Here is a 26,441-nt window from a genome sequence, read left to right on the forward strand (position 1 = left end):
CTTTAGTAAAAAGAAAATTTGAGATTTTTGTAGATATTGTATTGTTGTGAGAGGCTTGCTTTTATATGATCAGATTCTTGGTGAGATGGATTTTGGACCCAACTATTTCAATTTAGTAATATAAGACATAATTATATAGTCAAAGAATAATTGGAGTAAACTTTTTAAGTTTAGTCCATGTGGTGTTAGGGCTGTGGTCATGATAAAATGTGAGAAGGATTCATCAGTCATTAGAAAAGAGAATAATGGACAAAGCAGTGTCTTTGGCTCTACCTATAAGTTGAAATTTGAAAGCAACCTATGCAAAAATAAGACTTTGACTTACCAACTAAAAGACAACATGGCAAGAAGAGCTATTTGACTTTACTGATTCAATTTAAACTTACACAACACCCACAAGGAGGCATTTCCAAGTTCTTCAAATGAATATTTTGTTGGAAAAAGGTAAGCTCAGCAATCTAATTCTCCTCTTAATATGATAAAAGTAATGACAGGATCACCATTTGTAAGCAGTAGCTTATGCAAGTAATAATAATAGTCAACTTCACTTGGTTCCTTTCACCAAGATATCTCAAAACTCTATAAAAATTAACCAATGATAGTAAAGATACAAGTGTCATCCCAGTAACAGGAAATATATAATCAAACATTCAAATTAAAGGTTTATAACAATGAGCTCAAGATTTCCCAACTTCTTTGCATATGAGATGGCAAAGGAGCAACCAAATTAAGCTTCTCAACTTTTGAGAAATCATGGTCTGTTGATGATTGCAGCTGCTGCAAAGCAACTGAAATATTAGGCAAAACCATTTGTTTACAATGGAGATGCAAGCCAGGTAACTTCTCGGAGATGCTTCCGCCATCCAATTCAAGGCCAAATGGAAGCTTTTCTTTGGGGATCTTTTCACCCTTGATAATTGACTCTGGTAGCCACATGGGTTCCCACTTCCGGTGTGCATGCCTACCATACTTGTGGTCCCCAACTATGGGTGTTCCTAGAACTTCAGCGCAATGGACCCGAAGCTACAATTGGAAAAGAAATCACTGCATAAACAAAATTTACAGGAACTTTGGCAAATCTTGTGATTACCAACTACTATACCTGATGCTTTCTTCCAGTTAGCGGGAAAAGCTCTAGCCATGTGTAGTCTGCATAACAGCAAGCTAGTGTAAGATTGCAGCCACATCAGCCTTAATCTTAACCAAAAACACACACACACACACACACACACACACACACAGATTTAGATCTTTGTCATGATATATAGAGAAAGGAAAATGCAGAGCAAACTAGGGTCCTAAGAGGTCATCCGGAAAATTAACTACCGAAAGCAGATTTTTCCTCTTTTAATTCACACTTATGGAACATGACCATAATCCAAAAAAGGAATATATACTTTCCTGATATGATGTTTGATTCTATGGTTCATTCAAGTAACAGATTTGTCCATGTTCCAGTAGCTGTAATAATCTAAGTTCCTATCTCAAGAAACTTGGTCTAGTATTATCAATACCTGTATTTGTCAAGCAAAAGAATTAAGTTGCTGAATCTGGATCCTGCTATTGGACCATGTTTACTTTCCTAGTCTGCCTCCCAACATTTCTTGAGTTGCTTGGAGTTTCATCAACTTGTTCAGACACGTTAATATAATGGACCATCTAACTTGTGTTTGCTCAACTGCAACATGAGAAACTTTAACTAGGCCCTACATACACCTAGATATTCTATTGAATATTTTCCTCAATCAAATCCATCAGTAACTGGTTTGTGCCTCCTCTCCAAAGCAATTATGCAGCATCACGAGTTTCATGCATCAAACTTGTTTGTACTTTACAGAGCTTATGTAGGTCAGATAGCATACTGTTCAAGGAAAAAGGTGACAGTATACACTTGTAAAAAGCTTGGTCTATAAATCACCTACCATGACTTGATCTGATCACTTTATACTCTGTCAAGGCATGCTGTGATGATGCAGACTTTCCATCATCTGCAATGATTATTCTCTCTGACTTCCCATCTTCCAGTACAATCTGTAACAGAAGAACATAAAATTCTGGTGAGGATCCATATAATCATTATTTAACATACAGTAGAAAGCAAAGAGCTTATCAATCGGTCTCTGGACTAATATATTTAGTGGGCTTAATTTTTACGAAATTGAAATTTTAATTCCTGCAAAGAATTTTTATTTACACAGCATAGACATAGGCCTTTATGGAATGTCCAGACATGCTCTGAGTTTGACAGGTCACAATGCATTAAATTGGCAGGCAACACCATCATCATTAGCCTCAATATATCTTGAAAGGAAAATACAAAAAAAAAGCAGCCATCTCAATGATTTAACCTTTGCTAATGAAGCAGATATTAAGCCTTTTGAGTGTCTTGGAGTTCCAATAACAAGAGCCAAGTACTTTCTCTGCAGTGGCCTTTGAGTAACATTGATGTCCTTGAGGCATAGAAATTCAGCTTAATCAAACATTAAAATGAATTGCATATAAAATTAAACTAAAAATTCAGTCCATTTATTTTTGTGGTCTGTCGTTACATGAATATGCTGACAAATATAAAAGTTCACTTACATCAGCTAGTGCTCCAGAAGTTTTCTCACGGAAGAGAGAATGCAGAATGGTTGTGCTAGTTTGGGTTCTACCTAGCACAAGAACACCACTACTATCTCTATCAAGCCTGTGTACCTGCATACAGTAAGGCTTGTCATCAAGAGTTGTGAATCATTTACTACATTAAGAATACGATAAAAAAGGAGGATCATACTTTATAACTTAGTTGATCTCAAGTAGGGTTTTTTCGCAACCTATCTAAAAGAAACAATCAACCACAAGGCCTCAGATGTCCTTCTAAACAATATATAAACACATCATGCGACACACTGAGTTGGGAGATCTACAGTATTAACATGATATATCCATGAGAATATATTAGATCCAAGAACAAGTTATCCATCTCTGAAGCTGAACATAGACATGAGGAGGAAACATTAGATTAAGATTTGAAAACATTAATCATGCTATATGGGTTTAGGGTTTTAAACATTGCTTGTTAGAAGGCTTACTTTGAATGGATGAAACTCCTAGAGATTTCAAACCATGATATACCGGACCTGCACTCCTTTTAAAAGTACCATTTTCTTCAGAATATGTCAGAACTGTCAATGATAATAGAACCAAATTGATCTTCATATGCCCCCTATGAATTGCTATTTCCCAGGGCCCAAATTCTAGTTGTCTGTGACAAGCTTGTTATAGCTCTATCATTGTTGATCAGCCTTGGTATTCCAACATCACCTGTACCAATCGCTTCTTCCAGTCAGCCTTGGCCAGCTTTGCCCATTATCTTCCTCTAATGTTAAACGGTAGTAGAACCTCTTGGCATGCCCTTGTTACCTTTCAGTTCTTTAGATCAGTTATTCTTCTTCAGTTAAAATTGCTGGCTATTTAAAAAGACAATTAAATATTAAAAATTGTATCGACAGATGAAAGATGAAATCATTGTGACCTTAACAGCCTTTAGGATTTTGATCAATATGTAAGTAACTGGCTCCGGTGGCTGCCTTAAGCAATAAATCTACCCTCCAAATAACGAATATTAACAGAAAGGATGATTCCACTCACCCATGTTAGGCATAAAAATTTGACAATACCATAGGACCAACTTCAGAGTCCAAGTTCTAGAGAGGAAAAGAGAATGAACCAGAAAATTAAGTTGTTTTCTTGTTTCAAAGAGGTTGGTACTCCCCAGAATGAAGATACAGATTACAAAATTATGTTGCCTAAAGCATGTACGATACTCGAATCAAATTAGTCATGTGAAGTCAGCTTACGGCAACCACTAAATGAAATAGCCAAAATTACAGCAAGCATGGTTGAAAGTTGAAACTAACCAGTCGAGGTGGTTCAGAACACTCATATTTCAAGCAATTTGCCGCAAGCGCATCCATACTATATCTGATGCCAACGCCACCCTTTATAAAAACACAGGTAAGAACCATATATCATAATCCGCACAAAGGCATCAAAGACATTCGATGCAGTCTACCTACCTGAACCGGCATACCAGGAGGTTTGTTGACCACAATAATAGCTTCGTCCTGTATCCCTCACAATGATGAAGTCAAGTAGTTTGAAGCAAAACAATGATCAACTAGAACCTGAACCAACAAAAGGGTAAAAATCGAAACCTTGTACAATTCGAGGCTGCGAACGAAGCTGATCTCAACATCATTATACTCAGACCTATAACTTCCCTCGGTGGTAAGATTTTGCACGGATACAGGTAAAAAGATTACTTCTCCAGGCATCATAGCATCTTTCACCGAGACCTTGAAACAATACATCAATGAAAGACATTGGCACTCTAAGCTAACATCATATCCATTTAGCTCATGGTTTGTAACTATTACCCTTCGCAGTCGGCCCTGTTCAGCAGGAGTTGCATTACCATTGTATACCACTTGTGCTGTTTGATCCCTCCGGACCTGCCAAAAGTCTCCCTTTTTACAGGAAAATATGGGATAAAGAACTCATTTGGGCATTCATTCGAACATATAGAGGACGACCTGCCTCAGCCGGAAAAGCTTATGGACGAGAGACATGGGCAGGTGGGGGCAACAGCGGCGGACCCACTTCAATGCCGACATGGGCTCGGTTTCCGCCACGGGGTGGCGGCCGGCTAGCTCTTTCCCGACGGAAACGCCGTCGATGGGTGGCGAAAACGGGGGCAGGGTGAGCCATTTTCCCTTCGGCTTTATCGGCTCGTGTTGTTCGATCAGAGAAGAAGCGGGGGCGGTGGAGCACAAAGAACGCAAGAGCACGGAAGAGAGGATCCTCGCGGAGCTCGATGGTGCCGAGGAGAGGCGGCCGAGCCCCGCCGACATGAGCGTGTGACGACCGTGACACCAGTCTCCTGGGCTGCGGAGAGGGCTCAACGGGTGCAGCTTACCTGTCCGAGCCAAGGCAGTGTTCAGGGTTCTCCAGTTATAGAACCGAGCCCACCTGTTATATGTCTCAGCATATCACACACCAAAAATTCCTATAAAAAATCCTCGTCCAAGAAATAAATTGGAAAATGTATTATTTTTTTCTCTTATGTAATTTAATTTTGCTGTTTGATTCGTAGAATTTATTTTACGATTTTAATACTGATGAGGATAGTAATTATGATAAGATTCGGTTGACGTCAGATGACGCCTCACGCAACGGCACCTGATCAATGCAGACCGGAACGCCGACCGGGGCACATTAACATCCTGCCAAAGCTCAATTCTTCACGCCACACCAACACAAAATCAGACGCTACCAGCCTGCCCCCTGCAAGCGGGCAGCTCAAGAAGCAGTATGCTTCCTTATAAATACCCTCTCGTTCATTAGAAAGAGGGAGAGGGACACACAAAAACCCTTCTTCATTCGAAACCCCCTCCACATCAGCTAACTTGATCGTTGGAGGGGTCGGGTCGAGAGCCTCGGCTCGACCTTTGTGCAGGTGCGAAGCGTAGGCGAGGAGTTCCTGCCCGGAGGAGACAGCTACACCGTCCCGATCGGACACCGCACCCGATCGCCTCAGCGGGCTCGAGGAGCGCCCCAGGGAGATCCCCGTCGTCCGGACCCGAACCGAGTCACGTCGACCCCGAGGCCACGGCTCAAAGTTGTTTCCCACAACAGATTGGCGCTAGAAGGAGGGCCCGGAATGTCGGGTGACTGTCCGCCTGCGTCGTGCTCCTCGATCGCATGTTGCCCGAGACCACACCTGCGCGGCCAGCCCGCTTGCGTCGTGCTCCTCAGCTCCATGCGTCCCGAGACACACCTGAGCGGCCAGCCCGCTTGCGTCGTGCTCCTCGGCCCCATGCTTCCCGAGACACACCTGCGCGGCCAGGCCGCCTGCGTCGTGCTCCTCGGCTCCTCGGCTCCACTGCTCCTCGGCTCCTCGGCCCCATGCTTCCCGAGACACACCTGCGCGGCCAGGCCGCCTGCGTCGTGCTCCTCGGCTCCTCGGCTCCACTGCTCCTCGGCTCCTCGGCCCCATGCTTCCCGAGACACACTTGCGCGGCCAGCCCGCCTGCGTCGTGCTCCTCGGCTCCTCAGCTCCTTGGCTCCTCTGCTCCACGCCTCCTCGGCCCCATGCGCGCGGCCAGCTCGCCTGCGTCGTCCTCCTTGGCTCCATGCTCACCGAGGTCATACCATGTGTCGCCCTGCCCTACTAAGTGTGCTCATCGGCCGCACGCTACCTGGGTCACCGTTGCACATCCGACCCTTCTTAGTTGCTGAACTCCACGATTCCCACACCTCCGGCAAGGCGCCCGGCTGGGACAGTTTCTCAAAGTCGAAGCCATGCCTCGGACCCCCCCTTTTATGGCATGACTTCCTTCGGGGGGGGGGAATATGATGAGGATAGTAATTATGATAAGACTCGGCTGACGTCAGATGACGCCTCACGCAACGGCACCTGGTCAATGCAGACCGGAACGCCGACCGAGGCACATTAACATCCTGCCAAAGCTCAATTCTTCATGCCACGCCAACACAAAGTCAGACGCTACCAGCCTACCCCCTGCAAGCGGGCAGCTCAGGAAGCAGTATGCTTCCCTATAAATACCCTCTTGTTCATTAGAAAGAGGGGGGGAGAGATACACAAAAACCCTTCTTCATTCGAAACCCCCTCCACATCAGCTAACTTGATCGTCGGAGGGGTCGGGCCGAGAGCCTCGGCTCGACCTTTGTGCAGGTGCGAAGCCGAAGGTCCCCTCTGGACGCGTAGGCGAGGAGTTCCTGCCCGGAGGAGACGGCTACACCGTCCCGATCGGACACCACACCCGACCGCCTCAACGGGCTCGAGGAGTGCCCTAGGGAGATCCCTGTCGTCCGGACCCGAACCGAGCCGCGTCGGCCCCGAGGCCACGGCTCAAAGTTGTTTCCCACAACAAATACCATTTGTATCAATATCAAATTAGTTGATTATATATATATATATATATATATATATATATATATATATATATATATATATATATATATATATATATATATATATATATATATATATATATATATATATATATATATATATATATATATAAGCAAGAAAAAGCTCATGTTCGAAGATAATAAATCATGCGTATATTTGTCGGAAATCATATAACAATACAAGTCATTTTTACAAACAGTTGGTAGGTGTATGGGGTCGGGTCACGACGGATCAAAAGCCAATCAATTGTTATCCCCGGGGCTCGGCCCCGACTTCTTTATCCCATCCAAAGTATAGCGCGTGAATCCATCGGCACTCCGAGCTCCTCCGGTCTTCATCTCCCGGAGCAGTAAGTCGTCGAACCAGCGATCGACCTCGTCGGCCACGCCTTCTTCATGGAAACATCCGGGCCGGGCTTGCACCGAGAGCGCGAGATCGGCCGCCAGCAAAAGGAATACTACGAAGTAGAAAGCCCCGGCTCTTGCGGCCATGGCGGAAGGACGGGGCGAAACGAGGAGCAGCGAGCTGCGTGTGGGGTTAGCTCCGCTTGTGGTGGTTTATGTAGGGAGTCGAGCGAGGGGGATTCGTTTGACCGGGAAGAGTTGGAAACCGCCTCCTTGAACGACGTGGTTTGATGCGTTAAGCGACCGAGCGCTCTGGTGAAGCATCGAAGAGGAAGAATGATGCAAAATGGTGGACTTTTGATGTAGAAAAGTTGGAACATGCAGTGGTTGAATTGAATCGGAGGAGGAGGGAATTGGAGTGTTTCGTGAGTCCATTTTGTTTGTTATAATGCCTCAAAGACCAATGCTACTTTTGACCGGGACGTGGAATATGGAAGCAGGTGTGGTTGCTTCCGCGCGAGGGGAAATGGGAGATTAGGTGTACAATTTCCGCACGGGTTAGGGTGTGCAGTTCACGAGGGAACTGTGAAGTGTTTCATGATTCCACTTGTTTGTGAGAATACCTCAAAGACTAATGCTACTTACCTTTGACCGCGACGTTGCTTGTGGGCGAAGGGAAATGGGAGGCTTAGGTGTGCAATTGAGTACGGGTTTGGGTTGAAGAAAGTTGAGGCATAAGATTTATGCCCATGGGTGGGACCCAAGGTGGAAGACACGCACCCGGAGGACACATCGCTGACCTGGCACTCCTTTCAGCTTCGCGGTATGCGTGCCACATCAGCCTCATGCCTCGTAACCTAAACACAATTGGTGAAAACAGTTCTTTTTTTTAAAATTTTTTTACCGAACATCAATATTTAAAAAAAATTAAAATAATATTTTTAAAAAATGATCATTTTTTACCTCGTTCGTCGGTTGCCCCCTCAACCTAGCCTAACCCGTCAACTACCATCTTCACCGTTACTCTCAACCGAGTAGCTTGCGATAACGATGTTGGATTGGAGATAGTGTAGTGAAAGAAAACGACTAGCCATCGTAAAACAGTAGAAAGAGATGATCAATTCTCGCACAAGGGTTGCAAGTAGAGGGGGATGGTCTTAGCAATAGAGAGGGGCTATAAGTGATGATGGGCCCGGGATGCGGACAGCAATAATAGATTCCACGAAAGAAGTATCAAAATGATATTGGACCAAGAGTATTGTCTTAGAATTTTTAAAAGTAAAAACACTTTATGAAAAATAAGATTAATTATTAGCTAAAATTATATACGAGTTTCAGATGAGATGATTAATATTTTATGTCGTTTGTCATGTTATTATATTATGCTTGCGCGTGTGATGTTTAATGAAAGTGTTCTTTTTTTCTTAAAATCAGTAGATGATTAATATTTTAGCAACCTTCTTGGAAGCTACTTTACATAATGATGGAACACCTGATAGATGCTAATTGGTGGGCTCCTGCAGCCACTTTGTTTTCTCTGCATCAACTGTTGTGTTCTCCTATAGGCATCCATATTCGAGGATCTATCAATGCATGATAGATAAGATAGTGAGAACTCCTAGTTTTTGGAAGCTTAAGATGAACATCGTCTTTCCCACTGCCTTTTGTCCATTCAGTAAAAACACTTGGGAAGAAGTCCCACTACCTTTCTTTCACTCATCTTTCTTCTTTATATTATGGTCACATCCAATGCCTCCATTATTATCATTATAATATTTTTATTTCACACAAATGTCTACTGTTATACATCTAAAGCTTCACTCTTGTTTCTGAGCTCCTGAATTTTTCATGCTTACCATTGCTTTCGCTCGGCTATGATGGTGTCTTTCTACATCAAAGACGGTGTCTTATCCATGTTAGCATGATCTTGATGTTGTTTTCGCTGTTCTATGCTGTGCATGAAAGATGTGTGAGAGAAGAAGAACATGTTTCACAGGAACAGAGACACCACCACGTTATTTGTATGTCTGAGTACTACAACCAAGACACTTGAATTGCGTGTAGCATCTCACTTCTCGCTCTCTCTGCACCGGCAGTGTCGTCTGGTCACCGGTGCAAGCCCGCCGCCGCGACCGCGTGGCCCTGCCCGGGGCTCGGTCCGGCCTGCTTGATCCCCCCCAGGGCCCCGAGGTAGGAGAAGGAGGCGTCGCGCCCGCCGCCGGCGCCAACAGACCCCGGGCTCTGGACCTCGAGCGCGGAGCCGCGCTCCAACCCTCCCGCCATCTGTCGCGCCCCCACCACCATCGCCATGCACGATACCAACAGGAAGAGGCCAAGAAGCGTCCATATCCGCGGCCCGCTCACCATTGGCCAACCGCTGCTCCACTGGACGATCCGCACCCCTCCCGCCGCATTTATAGCGCGTCCGTGGCTCGCCAATGGAGAACCAACGGGTGTTCGGCAAGGAGGTGTTTATTTAATGGGGTGCACACTTCTAGGAGTGGGTTGTGGGGGCACTTAAGTGGGCTACAGACCTCCAGCGGTGTCTCGAGACAGGAGAAGATTCGGGGGATTGCGCCATGGCGTCGGGAGAGAAGGAGGTCGCGATTTCGAGGAAGAAGGAAATAGGGGAGTGCCAAGTGTCCATGCACGAATCCTAAAGCCCATTGAGTCATTAATAGTAAGTTGGACAGCAATTTTCCAGATTTTATTGCTAAATTTAGTACTGATGGGACACTAAGAGATGGTAAAGATAGGAGTGATTGCCAATGCCAATCCAACTGAGCAAATTTAATGCAGATGGTAATGCCTTCGTTCTTTCAGGAACATATCAACTTCAATGCATCCAACAACTACTCTCTTTGGAGCTTAAATCACAACGGAGTTCAGCTGGGACATGTACACCAAATATTGTTCTCTCTACCAAAATATGATAAGCATATTAGATTCTTCACGCAACCATTGTATAAATACACAATCTGACAAATTATCCTTAACTTTCCAAGGAATCTGTATTTGATTACTAGTACAAGGAGCTTCTTCAATTATGGTACTGCTTCCATTCTTGATGTGATCTACCTTCATCATGCTATATATGATGACCAAATGACATCTGTAATACTTGTGTCTTAATCAACTCTCTCTCTCTCTCTCTCTCTCTCTCTCTATATATATATATATATATATATATATATATATATATATATATATCTTCCTCTCCAAACCAACTTGATTAATCCAAACTGTGTAAAGCTTTATTACCAACAAGATGAGAATGTAAAAGAGTTAGAGAAGTTGATCTTAAAGAGAAATCTGTGATGCATAACAAAGATTAGCAAATTAGATTGGCACATCAGGTTGCAAATAGAAATAAGATAGCAATAAACAGTGCTCAAGAATAAACACACTGCCATTATCAAAACAAAAAAAAAGAATTGATGTGCATCTTATTTATGAAGTTCTTAGAAAAGAAAACCAATGTGGGGCTTGGACATGCATCCTTACATCTGCATCATACTATTTGAGCACCCAGATTGCATGTTACTATAAGGTCTGTAGATGATAGCAATAGAGAGAAAACATCCAAATGCCAAGAACAGCTAAAAGGTTTAATTATGACACCATTGATGAAGCAAAGAAAAATTACGTGCTAGTGCATTAGACAGTGAAATATATGGTTTGACACTATGGTAAGACAACTTAGATATGCCGCTGAGAGTCGAGACACTCAAGACTGGTAAGATCACATGAATAAGAAAACAAAAAAATAGAGATAAGCTAAGATAAATGTGTGTCGACCATTACCTAATAGCTTAACCGTCTAGGTTAATCAACAATATCATCATGTAAAACTAAAGGATATACCTGAAATTTAAAGTGGGAAGTGAGTAGTTTATAAGCTCCATATTGTGAACTAGCGAAAACTAAAAAATATGGAGGGAAAATTACATCTTTTATTATAATTGTAATTTGGAGTTACTGCTCGATGCGAAATAATGGTCAAGAAACTGATAAGAGAAAAGAATTAGCACATATCTATCAATCGCATAGTAAACCAATTGCTAAGCTGTGTTGCAAATGATGCAAGCTACAGTTGACATGTAACAAATCAGATGCCAGCCATGATTTTGTCTAGAAAATGGTTCTAAATGCAGCCTAGTATAAACTCGGTTCTAATGGGAAGGCAAGCTTGAGAACAACATCGACAGAATCAACATCCATGTGGTGGCTTCACTTGCAGCAAGCATTAATGGGTCAACAATCATGCAATAGTTTCAACTTAGAGCAATTATTCAGCAAGAGAAACTTCCATCAAAGCAATATTTGTTCTGCAAAGGTAAAAAACTATGTTACAAGGCACATTGATCAACCACTTGCCCATGACAAAAGAAAAGACATCAAATCTTCTTGTTGTGAAGAAGATGTTCAGAGAAAGAAGGAGGTGAGGCTGACAACCTAATTTCTGTAATTAAGTAGATCAGAGGAGCTGCACCATTGTCCAGTTAAAATATAAAGGACTTTGAAAATACCTGATGGTTCTAAAATGTGAGAAACAGACAACAGATGTACACAAGCACCTTTCACCATAGCCACATAATCCTGATGGGCAAGGATCACAACCTTTTGCTTTCCTAGTTCTACATTTCTTCACTCTACTCAGATCCTATTAAGCCACAGTTCCCAAGTACTTGAGTCGATTAAATGGATCTTGTTCCTCATTAAGTGCTACAATATTTACACATCAAATTAAGGGATGAAAGAAATCCTACTTTATTGTTTCTGCTAATTCGCCTAAGATACATTCCTTAAGTAATCAGTAAACACACAAGCAACAATCCATAGCATGTTCCCCTTTACCACCAATGACTACCAAATAGAACTCCAGAGTAAAAAACCAGTTTCAGAACATCAAATTAGCATCCCTTGTTCTCTTCCAACTGATGGATTAATTCCTTTATCTTCCCATCTATCATAATTATTTTATATCAAGTGCAGCAGAAAGGCTATGGCGATTGTAGAAAGAGTTCTAATGCAGAAAGGCTCGTTTTTCTAGCTTCTCATTCATCAAATTAGATATCTTTTTGGACAACCAAGAGGAAGAGAGGCAGATCCATAACATGCTATAATTCTGGTCTCATATGATCAGTGACTCAAACTCTTGAAATCATATTAATAACAGATCACAAATCCAACCAACATAATATAGAACGGAACGACCAAAAGGTAGCAAGTAAATATGAGAACACATCGAGAGATTGTTGTAAGGAGAAGGAAAAAACCAACTTTTTCTGAGGACCGTCTTCTCTACTCTTTGCGCGTGAGAGCAAGGCATCAGAGGTTGAGGGCGACGGCGTGGAAGTCATCGTCGGCTGGTGGGAGGAGATTGAGATCGAAGGGCAGCGGTTGCGGGCATGCCGATGCGATGTCGCCGTTGTCGTCATCCACGACCGAGGACGAGGACCCGCAGTCGCTGTGGCAGTCCTCCTCGCCGACAAGGACTCGTTGGGGCGGCGGGTTGGACTGCCTCCTGCGATGCGACGCCCGGACGTGGGTCGGCGCGGCCGCCGCGGTTATCCGGGGCCCGCTGAAGGATTCCACGGTGCTACTGAGGCTGCTGCACGTCGGCCGCTGCGGTGGAGGGGGAGACGGCGGCGGGTGACGCCCTCCAAAGGCGAATCGCGCGGCGGAGGGGGAGCGGAAGGGAGGGACGGGAGGTGGAGGAGAGGAGGGGGAGCAGGGAAAGTTGGTCTTAGCCTTAGGCCCCCGGAAGGCGATGGCGGCGGCGTCGTAGGCCCGGGCGGCGTCCTCGGCGGAGTCGAAGGTGCCGAGCCACACCCGGGCTTTCTTCCAGGGATCGCGGATCTCGGCCGCAAACCGCCCCCACGGCCGCTTCCGGACGCCGCGGTACCGAACCTCCACCGTCATCGCCGCGGCAGCCGCAGCCACAGCCGGAGCTCGGCCCTTCCGCATCTCTTCTTCAACACACACGGAAACCCAATGATCGGATCTTCAAGGGGCGAGGAGGCGAACAGATGATCGATCAAAGGCGTAGCTTTGAACTCTTGTATCTCAAATCCTGTTCCTCCTCATCCTCCGCCTCCGCCTTGCAATCAATCGGTCTCCAAACAGAAGGAAGACTTGGAATGCTCCGATTCCTTCTTACACCAGTCGATCAATCACACATCCCCTTCTCCTCCGGCCTCCACCTTCCCCCGTCCCCCTTCCCCCCGTCCCCTGCCCAAACCCTCTTCTTCTTCACCCTTGATAGCTTTCATCTAAAAAAGTTCGATATTTTTCGGCGGACGCTCAAATGACTATTTTACCCTTTTCTTTATATTATGATTATAATTAATGTTGTTAATTAATTATTTAGTATTTCTACTAGTTGTGATTCTATTTACATCTGTAACTTTTCTGTGTTGCATTAAGCTATGGATGTATGGTATGTAATAAATATACATTTTGATTTTGATATAGAATATGTACATGCACTTATGGTCAAGGATGAAACCTCCTCCAAGTGGAAATCCTAGAAAAAATAACATTTGAATATTATTAGAAATAAAAATAAAAATAATCTTAGAAAAATTAAGCTGAACATAATCTACAATGTTTGAATTATATTAGAAACAAACTAATTAATAAACTTTTGAGACATTCTGTAATGTCTATAAAATGGAAGAAAAAATAGGTATTCTAATGGCATAGGAATATTTTTATTTTTTGGAAAACATATAAACATGATAAAGGAGTGGAATGATTGCAAGTACTCATGATAAGGATCAATTGTTTTGAACACCACATCCTTTCTTTTTGCTTATCCATGTGTTACCAATATCAATGCTCCTAAGCAAAGAAGGATACTCTTCTGTTCTCTGGCACTAAATAAAGGAAATGACATAATTACCAAATTGTGAAGGAATTCAACCCCAAGTCACATTCTAATAGAAAGCTAAAACTGCCATTTATATAATTAGGTGGTGAAAAAGAAAGCTGCAACTTCATCCAAAGATGAATGAAACACCATTTGACTTGGTGAGCTCATAATGACATGTTAACTAGATGATTATATATCGACTAACTGGGGATAAACAAAATTCTTGGTGCTATATTCCTCTTAATTATGCATGACCAAATGAATAGACGGCATTGATGAGCTACGCAGCCGTGGTATCATTTGCCAGCCTGCATCATTTCATCGAGGATTGTTCTCGTCTCGACTCGGAAGGACAGAGATAAACCTCAAATGGTTTTAGAATCAATGACCCTCTTTGCAAAAGATGGCAGACAGAATGCAGCAGAATGAATCTGTGGAAACAATATAGTTAGGTATTAATTAGGACGATAGATGAGGTAAAGTCAAGTCCCTTGTTGTAGAGTTCCTCTAATGAGTACCTGTGAATTGTAGAACTTCAAGGGTCCTTTAGATTTGTTGGAAGCTTCATCCTCATCAATCTGATAGACAGGATGCTGGAAGTCAACAGCTGGTCCCTCCGTGGAGCAAAGCATGAAACCTATAGCTCCACTGCATTCATATATCAATAACAAGACACCCTAATTCCATTATATTACATCAAGAAGAAAGTGCCCAAAGAAATATGAAGTCGACATGCACATGCCTTGGGTATGTAGGTACTGTTGTCCAAGCATAATTCACAGAGCCTTTAAAGATCTGACAACAGGCAGAGACAATGCCTTCTATAATGTGCATATGGAGCCATATGCTCTCTGCCTGGGTGCACACAACCCCTCCTGGACGGAGAGCTTTTGCCACTGATTGAAAGAAAGGTTTCTCAAAAAGTTCTTGAGCTGGACCTGTATAAGCCAAGTGATGAAATTAGAAAGGTTTTGGTAGAAAGAGAAAAAGAGGGCAAAACTGATGCAAGTCTCTATACCTATCGGATCAGAAGAATCCACGATGACTGCATCGTAAGTACCTTCAGGCGCATCTTTGAGGAATGCAACTCCTGCAAGTCATGAAATTATGAGTTGCCATTGGAGAGGACCCAAAAAAAGGAACTACAATTGACAGCTGAATTATTACTGAAGTTCAATTGTCAGTCAAGCATGCTTTTAAAACCATGTCAATATTACCTACTAAAGACAATGTTGGTGCTTACCAAGCTTCTAGTCATATCTGTTTCATATGAGCAGGCAAATATTTGATGGTACTAACATATGGTCTGAACCACTTGACATTTTATTTAAGTTGTTATTGAATCTTAAGGTAACAATTACAGTATTAATCTAGGCCACAAGTTAAGACGTGATATTGAATTAACTATCTAGACAAGGAGAGTAAGACCACCATTTTCCATTTAAATAATACAGGAAAAATAATATAATCATTGGAAGGAGTTTCTTACCATCACCAATATGTAGAGTAACACGAGGATCCTCATACCCAACAGCCAGATGAGGGAAAAATTGCTTAGAAACCTGTTTGAGGGGGAAAAAAATAGAAAATAAACCAGTCGCTTATTCAGAGTCAACAAAGCAAAAGGAAATAAGATTCAAGGAGGTAACTATCTTCTACATGAGTTTTTTACTACACCTGGACTATTGTAGGGCCTCACTACAACCAAAAAGAGTTAACATCAGACGAGACCTACCCTTTCAATATGTGCAATCATGCAGTTCACAGCGCATATGAAACAACGATATCTGATCGATAGTTGTAACTTGTAAGCACAACAATGGTACTTAAATCAACTTCTAAAAGCAAATGCATATGTAGAGGAAGGTAATTTTATCAATCTGTGTCACATCTAATAGTTCCGGATGAAATATGAGATATGATGCGAATAGTATTTATGTTGTGCTGAACGACCTACATTAGGCAAAGAATTTTACTGATCGGCAAAGCTGGCAATCAAATATTTACCAACCAATGGATGGTCATGATTCAAATAACTAAACATGAAATCATAAATTGGTTTACCATAAATCACAACAACGGAATGCAGAGTGCTGAATCAAAAGAAGATGCACTTCATGAATCATGTTCAAATGTAAATGACAGTAGACTAGAGCCACTATATCCAAAGGGGATATATACTCGGCGCATAACTGATTTCTTTAGTCCATATTTTACAGACCAGATCCAATTCAATAATCTGCAGGCCTAAAGGGGTAGTTCCTAGAAATGCAAGAAGGCAAATGCAACATAAGATTGTATTTCCCCCTTCTGAAAGAGTGAAATGTAATAAAGGTGATGAATTGATTACAGTAAATATTTTCTTATATCATGTTTCCTTTCACTGGTTAGACTCTCTCATTCCCCACATTTGCCTAAACTTCTTTTGAAGCTAGATCTTCTTCTAAATTATTCACATATAAGAAAGTCAAGTTCACACTTTAAAAGGGTTAACATAGTATCTAGCGACTGCACCTGGAGCTACTACACAGGATGTCATGATGGGCTTCTGTTACAAACTACAGTTCAATGTTCTAACAAACTCTAAACCAATCAGAAAGTCAATCAGAGTGGGGAGGGAAGTATCACTTGCATGAATAAACAAGCATGTGATGGCATAGGAATCTGATAGAATAAGGATTTAAAACCAAGAACATCAACTATCACCCAGCAGTTCTTTGACAAATAAGCAAATGCAGAGATACCAAATAAGCACATCATATTTATTTATGAAATCATCCTTTAGACAAAGGTGACACAATGGCTCTCTAATCGGTGGAGGATGTTATGATGACCCATATAGACAATTCAAACTAACTGAAACCAAAATGAATAACCAGCTGGCAATATGTAAAATCTGTGTGCGAATTTCCACAAATCAGAACATGAATATATGCCACCAAGGCTTTTCACATTTTGCACAGGTGGAGTTGAAGGCCAACACCAAGCAAATCAGAAATATTCCTCGGTGCATACTACAAATGAGAAAGCATTGAAATCACGAAAGCAAAGTATTCAAATTCAAAAAGATTCATACTCACATCCACGACCATTTTGTCAATTTCACATATGTCTATTTGCTCCACAGATGAGTAACGTGACACTTCTCGCAGAACACCACCATCTCCGCCACCAATGACAAGAACCTGCAAAGATTAAGATTGACAAACCATTCAATTATGCAAAAAATTGCAAAGTCAAAGTGTGTGACCAATGAACTGATAGCAGTAGCAACAACAAAAATACAATCACCAATTTGATATATTTGAACAAGCTGAAAACTATAATGTTCTTAGTAAATACTAGCTGATGACTAAAAGACAAGAGAATCCTCTTCTAATTATATATCTTGAACATGCACTAAAACAACCCATTTGTTGTATCACAGAAATGAAATAATCACTGGTTAAAGTGACAAGACCCGTTGTTGATTAAAAGAAGTAACAGTTGTTGCACCTTAACAGTGAAAGAAGAAATGGAGAACTTTTTTCTTTTTTTCCCTTTTCGGGTAACAGTTGACATAGAGATAGCAAGAAAGATGAGAAGTCAAGAGAGATAATGTCTCTTGAATTGGGACAAAAATAAAGTTTAATAAAAAAAGAATAAACCGCTCCTGCTCCCACATCGGATAGACCTGACAAATAGAGAGATTGTGTCCGCGATGCAAATCTTGGTCACCAAAGTTATTTAGCATGATTACCATTGTACCAAGGCTCACCCTCACAAAATTGAATACTAAGATATACCTATGAATAAGATAAAGTGATAGATCAGTTTTGAAAAAGAGAATGATTGGTATCATTTGGAAAAACAAGCTTGAACATTGAACCATACTAACCTAATGGCCTAGATCAAATTAATGAATCGTAGCATCAACTTTTAAATCACCTCAGCAAGTTGATAACAGATGAAATTTTATGGCTGCGCATGTGTGCATGGGAAGGTGTCACAGTGTTAAACAAAAAAATTGAATAGCTTCAGCACTCACATCAGAATATGACAAGCACCAAATCATGGCCAGTATATAACCTTAATTTTGAAATTATTAAGCTCTCTATTAGATTATCATATTTAGATTTCTTTATGAAAAAGATAATGAATCCTATTGCCAGCTAAAAGGAAGAAAAATTTGTTAATCATTGATGATATGAAAATTGGCTTAAGCCATCAGTGTCTAGACTCGACTGAAAACATCAGTCACTTTGCTCCTGATGAGAACTTTGACATATACCATAGCTGCTATCCAAGCTTTTACATGCTCATGGAATTAGCAATTCCTAGTTATATAAATCAATTATTTAATAGTAAACATAATGAATACAGTCACATATATCATTGTGAAGAAAAAAAAAATGTAACAAATCACATAACCATTGTGAATGATGGGGTCTTCATAATTTAATCCAACATTTACATTACAATAGAACCGGAACATCTTTTCCCTTCTCTATTTTTCACACTTATTGTAACATACGAGAAAACTAAAACTAGTTAGCACATTATTTGTTCAAAAAAGTCATTAGTTGTGTTGATATGTATACATGTACATGTATATGGATACACACACACACACACACACACATATATATATATATATGTATATATATATATATATATATGCTTCATTGCCCATGTAGAATACGCAAGTATGTCACTGTTCCTGCATGCACAACATGCTTATAATGTTAAAAGAGTTGCATATGGTAAAGCTACCTTTTTAGGATTTGAGATTGAACAGAGTGGAAGATGCGTAATCATTTCCTGGTAAGCACACTCGTCTCTCTCTGCTACTTGAATGACTCCATCCAAAACGAGAACTTTGCCATATGTGGATGACTGACACCCAGAATGACAGCCATATGATCAGGCAAAGCAAAAAAAAGCTATATTGAAGAAGAAGAAAGTTGCTAGTTTTCACTGTCCACAAGTACCTGGAAGACCAGAACATTTTGGTAGTCCGACTTACCCTGAAACAATATCTTTTCCACCTTTAAGGAGTGAGCTTCTCCTGTAAATAATTTCAAAAATTCTTACATATTACAAAATGGAAACAATAAATAACATGATAACAATTACAAATTAACTATCAACTCATATTAAATGTTCGAAGCTAGAGATCCTCTTCGCAAAAAATAAAGGTGGAAATAATTGATTAACACATATGTTAATCCGCTCTAACTAGCTCAATGGAACGAAGTCTGTAGAAAAAAAATCAGAAAACCAAACATAGCTCATTATAAATCTTAAAGAAAAGAGAGCCTGACAATGAAAAGACTATTAGGACATACAATGACATACCAGATGATACCCATTAACAGAGAAAGCTAGGAAAAAGAGAATCTTGTGCGATGCAACGCTCACACGATATGATACATATCTAAATTCCGGTGAAACCTCGAACTAGAGAGGCCAAACATAAAAACTGGATCTTGATATCTTAGCCACAGAAGGAAATGCGGGTAGAAACCGAAAGAAGCGTAGATCTCCTGCAGATGCAACGAGAGAGTAATATTACACCTGGCCACATTGGGCTGAGCTCAGAGAACCACCCGGGGATGACCGCGGAGATGCCGTTCATCTTCTTCTCGTGGGGCACTGCCGGCTCAGCGTTGCCGTTGCCCTCCTCGCTTGCCTTCGGCCTCTCTGTTGCCGCCGCACAGCCGCCGACTTCCATCCCGACTCCCCTCTTTTATGTTCTCCGCCGCTTTGGGTTTTGTGTCGCTACCATAACTTATATTGGAGTGAGTGCGTGTGATTGCATATGATAGAGCTCTCCATTAGGGTTTTCGGGTGGGAATCTTTTCCATTCTTCTTCTTCTTCTTCTATTATTATTATTATTATTATTATTATTATAGTTCATTTTAGGCCGTAAAACAATAACACTGATAAAACCCAATTGATTTGAAGAGGCTTATTTTTAGAAAATATTTTATATATATATATATATATATATATATATATATATATATATATATATATATATAAACCTTTTGCATATCTATGTTTGTATAGTCGGAAAGTGATTTCTTTTCGGGAAAAGACTTGAGTTCAAGTCTCAATGACACTAAAAATATTTTTTATTGTCTTTTATGCAAAATATTAAATATTTTAGAAATAAATTTATTGTAAATAAACAACACTTGTCAGTGTACATTTTCAATTTTTTAGCCACAAAGAAATAAATAATTGAATAGGTGTCTTTTCATATTAATCCTTACAAATTTTTTAAAAAAAGTAGATTGATTCTTACAAATATTAATATATGTGTCCCTTAGAAAACTAAAGCTAATCACTTCTAGCCATGACTAATTTATATATATCGCTGAAGTTGATCTGACACCGTTGACCTAGCCGTCCCGAATCTTGATGCGACATACGGGCGGGCGACGATGTGGTCAGGATCATGAAACGGACGGCTCAGCCTGACCGTTGGACTCACGGTTTCTCCTGTCCCATCCACGTTGCGAAACACGGGAAGACTTCACACACGTGTCGTTTGGCACACCGTGTCTCTGGATGATCGGTCAAGTCGAATGTTCTATGCCGTGGATAAGACAGCTTATATGAGTACGTCAAAACAATCATGGCGGGATTTAGAACAGTAACTCCCTGCGATTGGGCACAGAGTTGTCAAACTCAAAATTTCTTACCAACTCACCCGCTTTGTTTCTACTGAAAGGAAGCATGGGGCCAATCGTGGGTCCCGCAGGAACTAGTTTCGTTTTGCCAAAGAACACACCGGTAATAAAGTGGGTAGAAAGAACAGCCCTAGTTGCTCATGATGAGCACATCCATCCTCCCCTCTTCATGGAAGCACATGGCGCCTGGCTCCTGCATTCCTCCTCTTCCGCATCTCTAATTCCAATCCGGTCTCCATTTCGGATCCAAAGCGGACAACATGATTGCCACAGTAAGTGATCCCCATCTCGAATCTCATATCTCCTCTCCCTTTTCGTCCTCCTCGCAGCAATCGAGTGATCTCTGGACGCAGCGGTTTATCGATCTCTTCCTGGCCTTGTCGGTCTCTTTTCGTGGTGGATTCGATGGTTTCTTTTCTTGCTGAGGTTACAAAGCCGGAATCGGTCGATAAACCTCTGCATCCGGACTTCCGACGACAGCCATTCCTCCGTTCCCCCCTTCTTCCTCCTCTTGTTTTCGTCATCTTATATGATGATTGGGCAATGAAGAGGTGGTAGCTGTTAGGGCTAATCGATACGGTCCATTCGATGCCGATTTCGATCCTTTTTTTACTCAGATTATTGTCGGCATTCTGCAGATTTTCAACCAATGAATAATAGTGTCATCAGCATTTAGATCGATTCAAAATGGGTGACGTCTTGAGTTGTGATGATGGAGAGAGAAAACAGTAAATATGTTTGATTTAATGTCTCTCAGTTCTTCCTTATGCCTTCAATTTTGCATTGTTCTTTTGGATTCGTTTATCTTTTCATTATCTTCACCATTTGATCTATCCTCATTTTGGATTATTCACTGAATAGGACGTAAAAGTTGTGTATTAAATAGACAGCAGAGGACTACTAGAAATCTTTATTTACAGAAGCTACCATTATTGGTTAGTTCGTCAAGAATGAGTGGTCGGAATATACTCTAAGATGGCTTAAACTTGGCTTTGGGAGGACTAAATGGGGAAAATAACTCAACTGGTCAAATTAATGTGACAGGATGGCACAGTTTTTATGAAGATGATTGAGATATATTCCATATTTTGATGTTTAAACATTTAGCCACAGAAATATTTTTCATTTAATTTATTCCTTTTACCAAGATTCCTTGTTTTACATGGATGTGAACCTCTCTATATTTGTTATGTTTGTAATGCTTGAAGGTGAATCTGTATAAAGAGTTTAAACATAAATATTTTTCTAACATTTAGCCACAGGAATATTTATCATTTAATTAATTCCTTTTACCAAGATTCCTTGTTCTACATGGATGTGAACCTCTCTGTATTTGTTATGTATGTAATGCTTGAAGATGAATCTGTATAAAGAATTTAAACATAAACATTTTTCTAACATTTAGCCACAGGAATATTTTTCATTTAATTTATTCCTTTTACCGAGATTCCTTGTTCTACACGGATGTGAACCTCTCTATATTTGTTATGTTTGTAATGCTTGAAGGTGAATCTGTATAAAGAATTTAAACATCAATAGTTTTCTAGAAAAGAGCTATATGGTACATGTATATTTTTTTTACTGTGAGAGCATGTGGTGTATTTTGTTGTGTGAATTGTACGTGCTGAAATATGGTGGTGCCCATGAATACATGAATGGTACAGTGATCTTTGGATTATTTAATTACGTGCATGACATAGCTACCTGTTTATAACATGTGTTCTGTTGGATGTGTTTCAAGTGACTGACAAGGTTTTATATTTCATTCTTATCTGCAAAAACAAATTAGAATACAATGCATATAGAAAACAAAGCAGTCAAGTAATCTGCATGCTGAATGTGTGCCTGACTTTGTTTTTTGGGTAGGAGAGTCTAAATTCTTAATGCATTATGATAAGACAAGGTGAGTTGTAAGAAACCATTTTGAGAAGTATAACTACATTTATGTACTTCCAACCTCATAGTAGCTTCCCAGAGCATAGCTGACCATACATAAAAACCAACATACCATTGTATTTGTATTCAAATCGATTGGTAGGATAATTAACTTCTCTAGTTGGTTGAAATTATGATAGCAGTTTATTTTCTCTTTTCTAGGTAAAATTTCATGCTATTGCTAGGTGTCGTGAATTAAATGCAAGAATCTCTTCTTGCTCTTCTTTTCTCCTTCTGTATACTTCTGTGAATTTTGGTAATTGCCCTATAGAGCACAATCTTTTTGAGGCCTTCATGCCATTGTTATCTTTTGTAACATTTCGAAAGAAGTGAGAGTGTGACTAATTAAACAGATCGTGCAGTTCTTTCAGATTATTATTCCTGCTTTATTTTGTTAAATCTTGAGCACTTCCTAATTGAGGACTTTTACTATGTCATTCTCAAGTTCCTGATTTATGTTATTTTCTTGTTTGTCTTAGTAGCTATGATAAAATAGTTTGCTTCCTCTATTAGGTCAGACTCTATTGTTAGTGTCATATAGTTTCATGTAAAGAATGGGTAGCCTAGTGGATGAGACCTCGATCAATTTTGCTAGTGTTGGATATGTATGTGAAATATATTATTGAAGTTGCACATATCTTAGAACACAAAAGTTACTTCATTAGTTTTACCAAATTTGTTCCACTTAGTCCTTGAGATGTGTGGTTTTTCATTTTTGCACTGCCTTCTTGCAAACCTTAATATCTACATTCTGCATGTTTTAATTGGTTAGTAAATAAAAGGTCTGCATGATCTTGCAACCTTAAGTTATTAAAGGCTGTAAGAAGATCTTTTTCCAATGTATGAAAACATATGAAAAAAATGATGAACCAATTAACTTGACTACACAAACCCCATTTTCTCGGCCAAAATTTATCTTTGCAACCATTATAAGTTTCAGTTATGCTCATTCAGCGCTTGATTTCACTCAGCTTCCTTCAAAATGATTTGAAGAGTAGACACACAGTGTTCTACCCCATGCTCAGAGGCTAGTAGTATTTAGGGACCATTTTTGCTGAAATTTCTGTTTTATCAGCAAAGAACACACTGTGAGTGCAATCTGATGCTCTTGCAAGTTCAAACTCTGCAATGGTTGAGAGCATCTGAAGTAGCAGTACAGTTGATGTTCTTATCATTCTCTATTGGATGCAGGTCACTCGTTACTGAAAGTGCAGCTTTGCTACACGTTAGGGAGACACCAAAGAGAATAAGACGAAGACTGGAAAGGGACAACTCACTCTGAGGAGGAGACAGATGAGGGACTGCATTTGGTTCCTCCCCACGGAGTCGCTGACGAACGCCAGGGACTTCCTCCTAACGAGCTCCAGGAACTGCGCCGGGTTGAAGACCGGCAGCTCGCAGTGGGTCGGTTTCCACCTCCACTTCATGAAGCCCGTGTCGGGCCTCCCAAACTTCATGCAATTCTGGTGCTCTTGGATGGCCCTGCAGCTCTCGTTGGTGTAGTACGGCGCGTTAGGGTTCGGAACCCACCCCCCTCGGAAGATGTCACACGAATGCTGTGCCACTCCCAGACCGGCAATGGAATCACGAGCCATATCACTCGAAGAAGACGAAGAAGAAGAAGATGATGATGAAGAAGAGGACAGGCTTCTCCATGCAAGTGATGTGGCTAACAAAGGGAAGAGATATAGAGGAATGATGGTGAGGAGGAGGGTTGCAGTCAGAAGAAGAACGATCCTAGAGGTGTTCTGAAGGCTCGTTTTGCTTCCATTCTGAAGCTCCCGACCTGAGTTACCCTTCATGGGGGGAGATAGAAGCAGCAAAGTTTGGTGCAGGTTGCTTTGTCCTCCGATACTTGTGTGAAGAAAGGGAGGGAATGCAGGTATAATTCGTTCTCAAATAATAATAACGAGGTACTACTAGCTCAAGATTAAATTAAATAAAAAAATTTATATTAAAATTTTTAAAGGAAAAATACTTACAATCTTGATTGATTCTTAGACTTCTATCCTATAAGCTTGAATACTATGAGACTTAGATCTACATGTAGATATCATCTATTTATAGATGTGAAATATAAGAGTTTTTTTATCTCTATAATTCTATTTAATTGTTTTTAAAAGGTAAATCTTCAATTTAAGACTTTTAAAATATATTTTATCTTTTTAAGCTCTGAATTCTTTATCCATATAACTTTATCTAATCTTATTTAAAAGGTAAGATATTAATTTATAATCTTTCAAAATATATTTTAACTTCTTAACACTCCCCCTTACAGTATATTTTTGGAGATTACTCTCAGCTTATTTTGGAAGATCTTCAAATGGTTTTTTGAAAAACGGTTTGGACAAAATACCTGCTATATTATCTTTATTTTTTATCTTCATCACCTTAATGACCATTTTTTCTCAGATAAAATGATATTCAATTTCAATATGCTTAGTTCTTACATGACAAATTGGATTTATAGCCAATTTTAAGACATTTTGATTTTTACCTTATAAAATAGTTGGTTTGTTAATTTGATATCTCACGTCCATAATTAGACGTCTTAACTATATACATTCTTGAGCTCCAAGTGAGGAAGCCTTGTATTTTGCTTCGGTTATAGGAAAAGAGATCGATTATTATATTTTACTATACTATGAGATACAAGTAAAATAATATAAAAAGGCAATACAAGTAGATCTATGATTATCCAAATTATCTCCTAGATCAGTATTTATATAACCATGTAATTCAAGATGTATGCCCCTTTTATAAAATAATCTCAAATAAGGATATAATTTATATATTTTAAAAAAAATTTGTTGTAGAAATCGTATAAAATGATTTACAAGATCAATTGAAAATGTAATATCTGATCTTATAATTGTTAAGTAGATAATACTACTAATAAGAGCACGAAAAGATCGAGAGTCAGAAAATATTTTCTCATCATTATAATTTAATTTTTTATTTACATCAAACAGAGTTGAATCTTTCTTATTTTTATTAATTCTAAACCTTTCAATATTTTTCTTTGCATAGCTTGTTTGAGAGATAAATATATCTTTGTTTGTATTCATCACCTTCGGACCAAGAAAAATATTAATCTCTCTTAAGAATTTCAATTTAAATTAGAGAGAAAGATCACCACAAAATTTTGAAATCTCTATTTCATCATTATGGTTGATGATCATATCATTCACATATAGAAGAACAATAATATATAGGGTTTCTTATTTTTTAATAATTAAACTAGGATCTGAATAAGAAAAAAAATAACCATAAAATTGTAAGTGTTGACTAATTTTTTTATATCATGCGGTGAGAGCCTGCTTAACCCACATAGAGCCTTCTTGAGCTTATAAATATAATTTGATTTGGAAATAAAAGTATACATTGATGGTTGTTTCATATAAATATCTTTATCAATTTCATAAGAATGCATTCTTCACATCAAGTTGTCAAAGCTTCCATTTAAGATTAGCTATCAGAGCAATCACCATCCTAACAAATGTCATCTTGACCTCCTAACAAATGTCATCTTGACCACAGGACTATACGTTTCCTCGTAATCTTCTTTATATTTTGAGAAAACCTCTTTACAATAAGTCTTGTCTTATAATGATTTATACTTTTATCT

General features: G+C 40.0%; 3 protein-coding genes across 3 annotated transcripts; all 3 read right to left on the reverse strand.

Moving 5' to 3' along the window:
* Positions 1-532: 532 nt before the first annotated feature.
* Positions 533-5,000, reverse strand: LOC103981575 (RNA pseudouridine synthase 4, mitochondrial). The gene is made up of 10 exons (XM_009398324.3): positions 4,578-5,000; positions 4,422-4,496; positions 4,200-4,340; positions 4,062-4,109; positions 3,903-3,983; positions 2,584-2,697; positions 2,349-2,450; positions 1,923-2,031; positions 1,103-1,149; positions 533-1,023 (listed from the first exon to the last, which is right to left on the reverse strand). The coding sequence occupies exons 1-10, from the start codon at positions 4,893-4,895 to the stop codon at positions 664-666; spliced, it is 1,395 nt and encodes a 464-aa protein (XP_009396599.2). The 5' UTR covers positions 4,896-5,000; the 3' UTR covers positions 533-663.
* Positions 5,001-12,469: 7,469 nt separating this feature from the next.
* Positions 12,470-13,575, reverse strand: LOC135643108 (ethylene-responsive transcription factor 3-like). Its single transcript, XM_065159704.1, has one exon. It carries the CDS (start codon positions 13,291-13,293, stop codon positions 12,655-12,657), a length of 639 nt encoding a protein of 212 aa, XP_065015776.1. The 5' UTR covers positions 13,294-13,575; the 3' UTR covers positions 12,470-12,654.
* A 695-nt stretch (positions 13,576-14,270) lies between these two features.
* On the reverse strand, positions 14,271-20,013 carry LOC103980744 (spermidine synthase 1). Its single transcript, XM_009397229.3, has 9 exons — positions 19,757-20,013; positions 19,171-19,247; positions 18,953-19,075; positions 17,281-17,385; positions 15,690-15,762; positions 15,219-15,290; positions 14,943-15,138; positions 14,719-14,848; positions 14,271-14,631 (listed from the first exon to the last, which is right to left on the reverse strand). The coding sequence occupies exons 1-9, from the start codon at positions 19,911-19,913 to the stop codon at positions 14,566-14,568; spliced, it is 999 nt and encodes a 332-aa protein (XP_009395504.2). The 5' UTR covers positions 19,914-20,013; the 3' UTR covers positions 14,271-14,565.
* Positions 20,014-26,441: the final 6,428 nt, after the last annotated feature.

Source organism: Musa acuminata, chromosome BXJ1-4, assembly GCF_036884655.1.
Source record: "Musa acuminata AAA Group cultivar baxijiao chromosome BXJ1-4, Cavendish_Baxijiao_AAA, whole genome shotgun sequence".
NCBI classification, from domain to species: domain Eukaryota; kingdom Viridiplantae; phylum Streptophyta; class Magnoliopsida; order Zingiberales; family Musaceae; genus Musa; species Musa acuminata.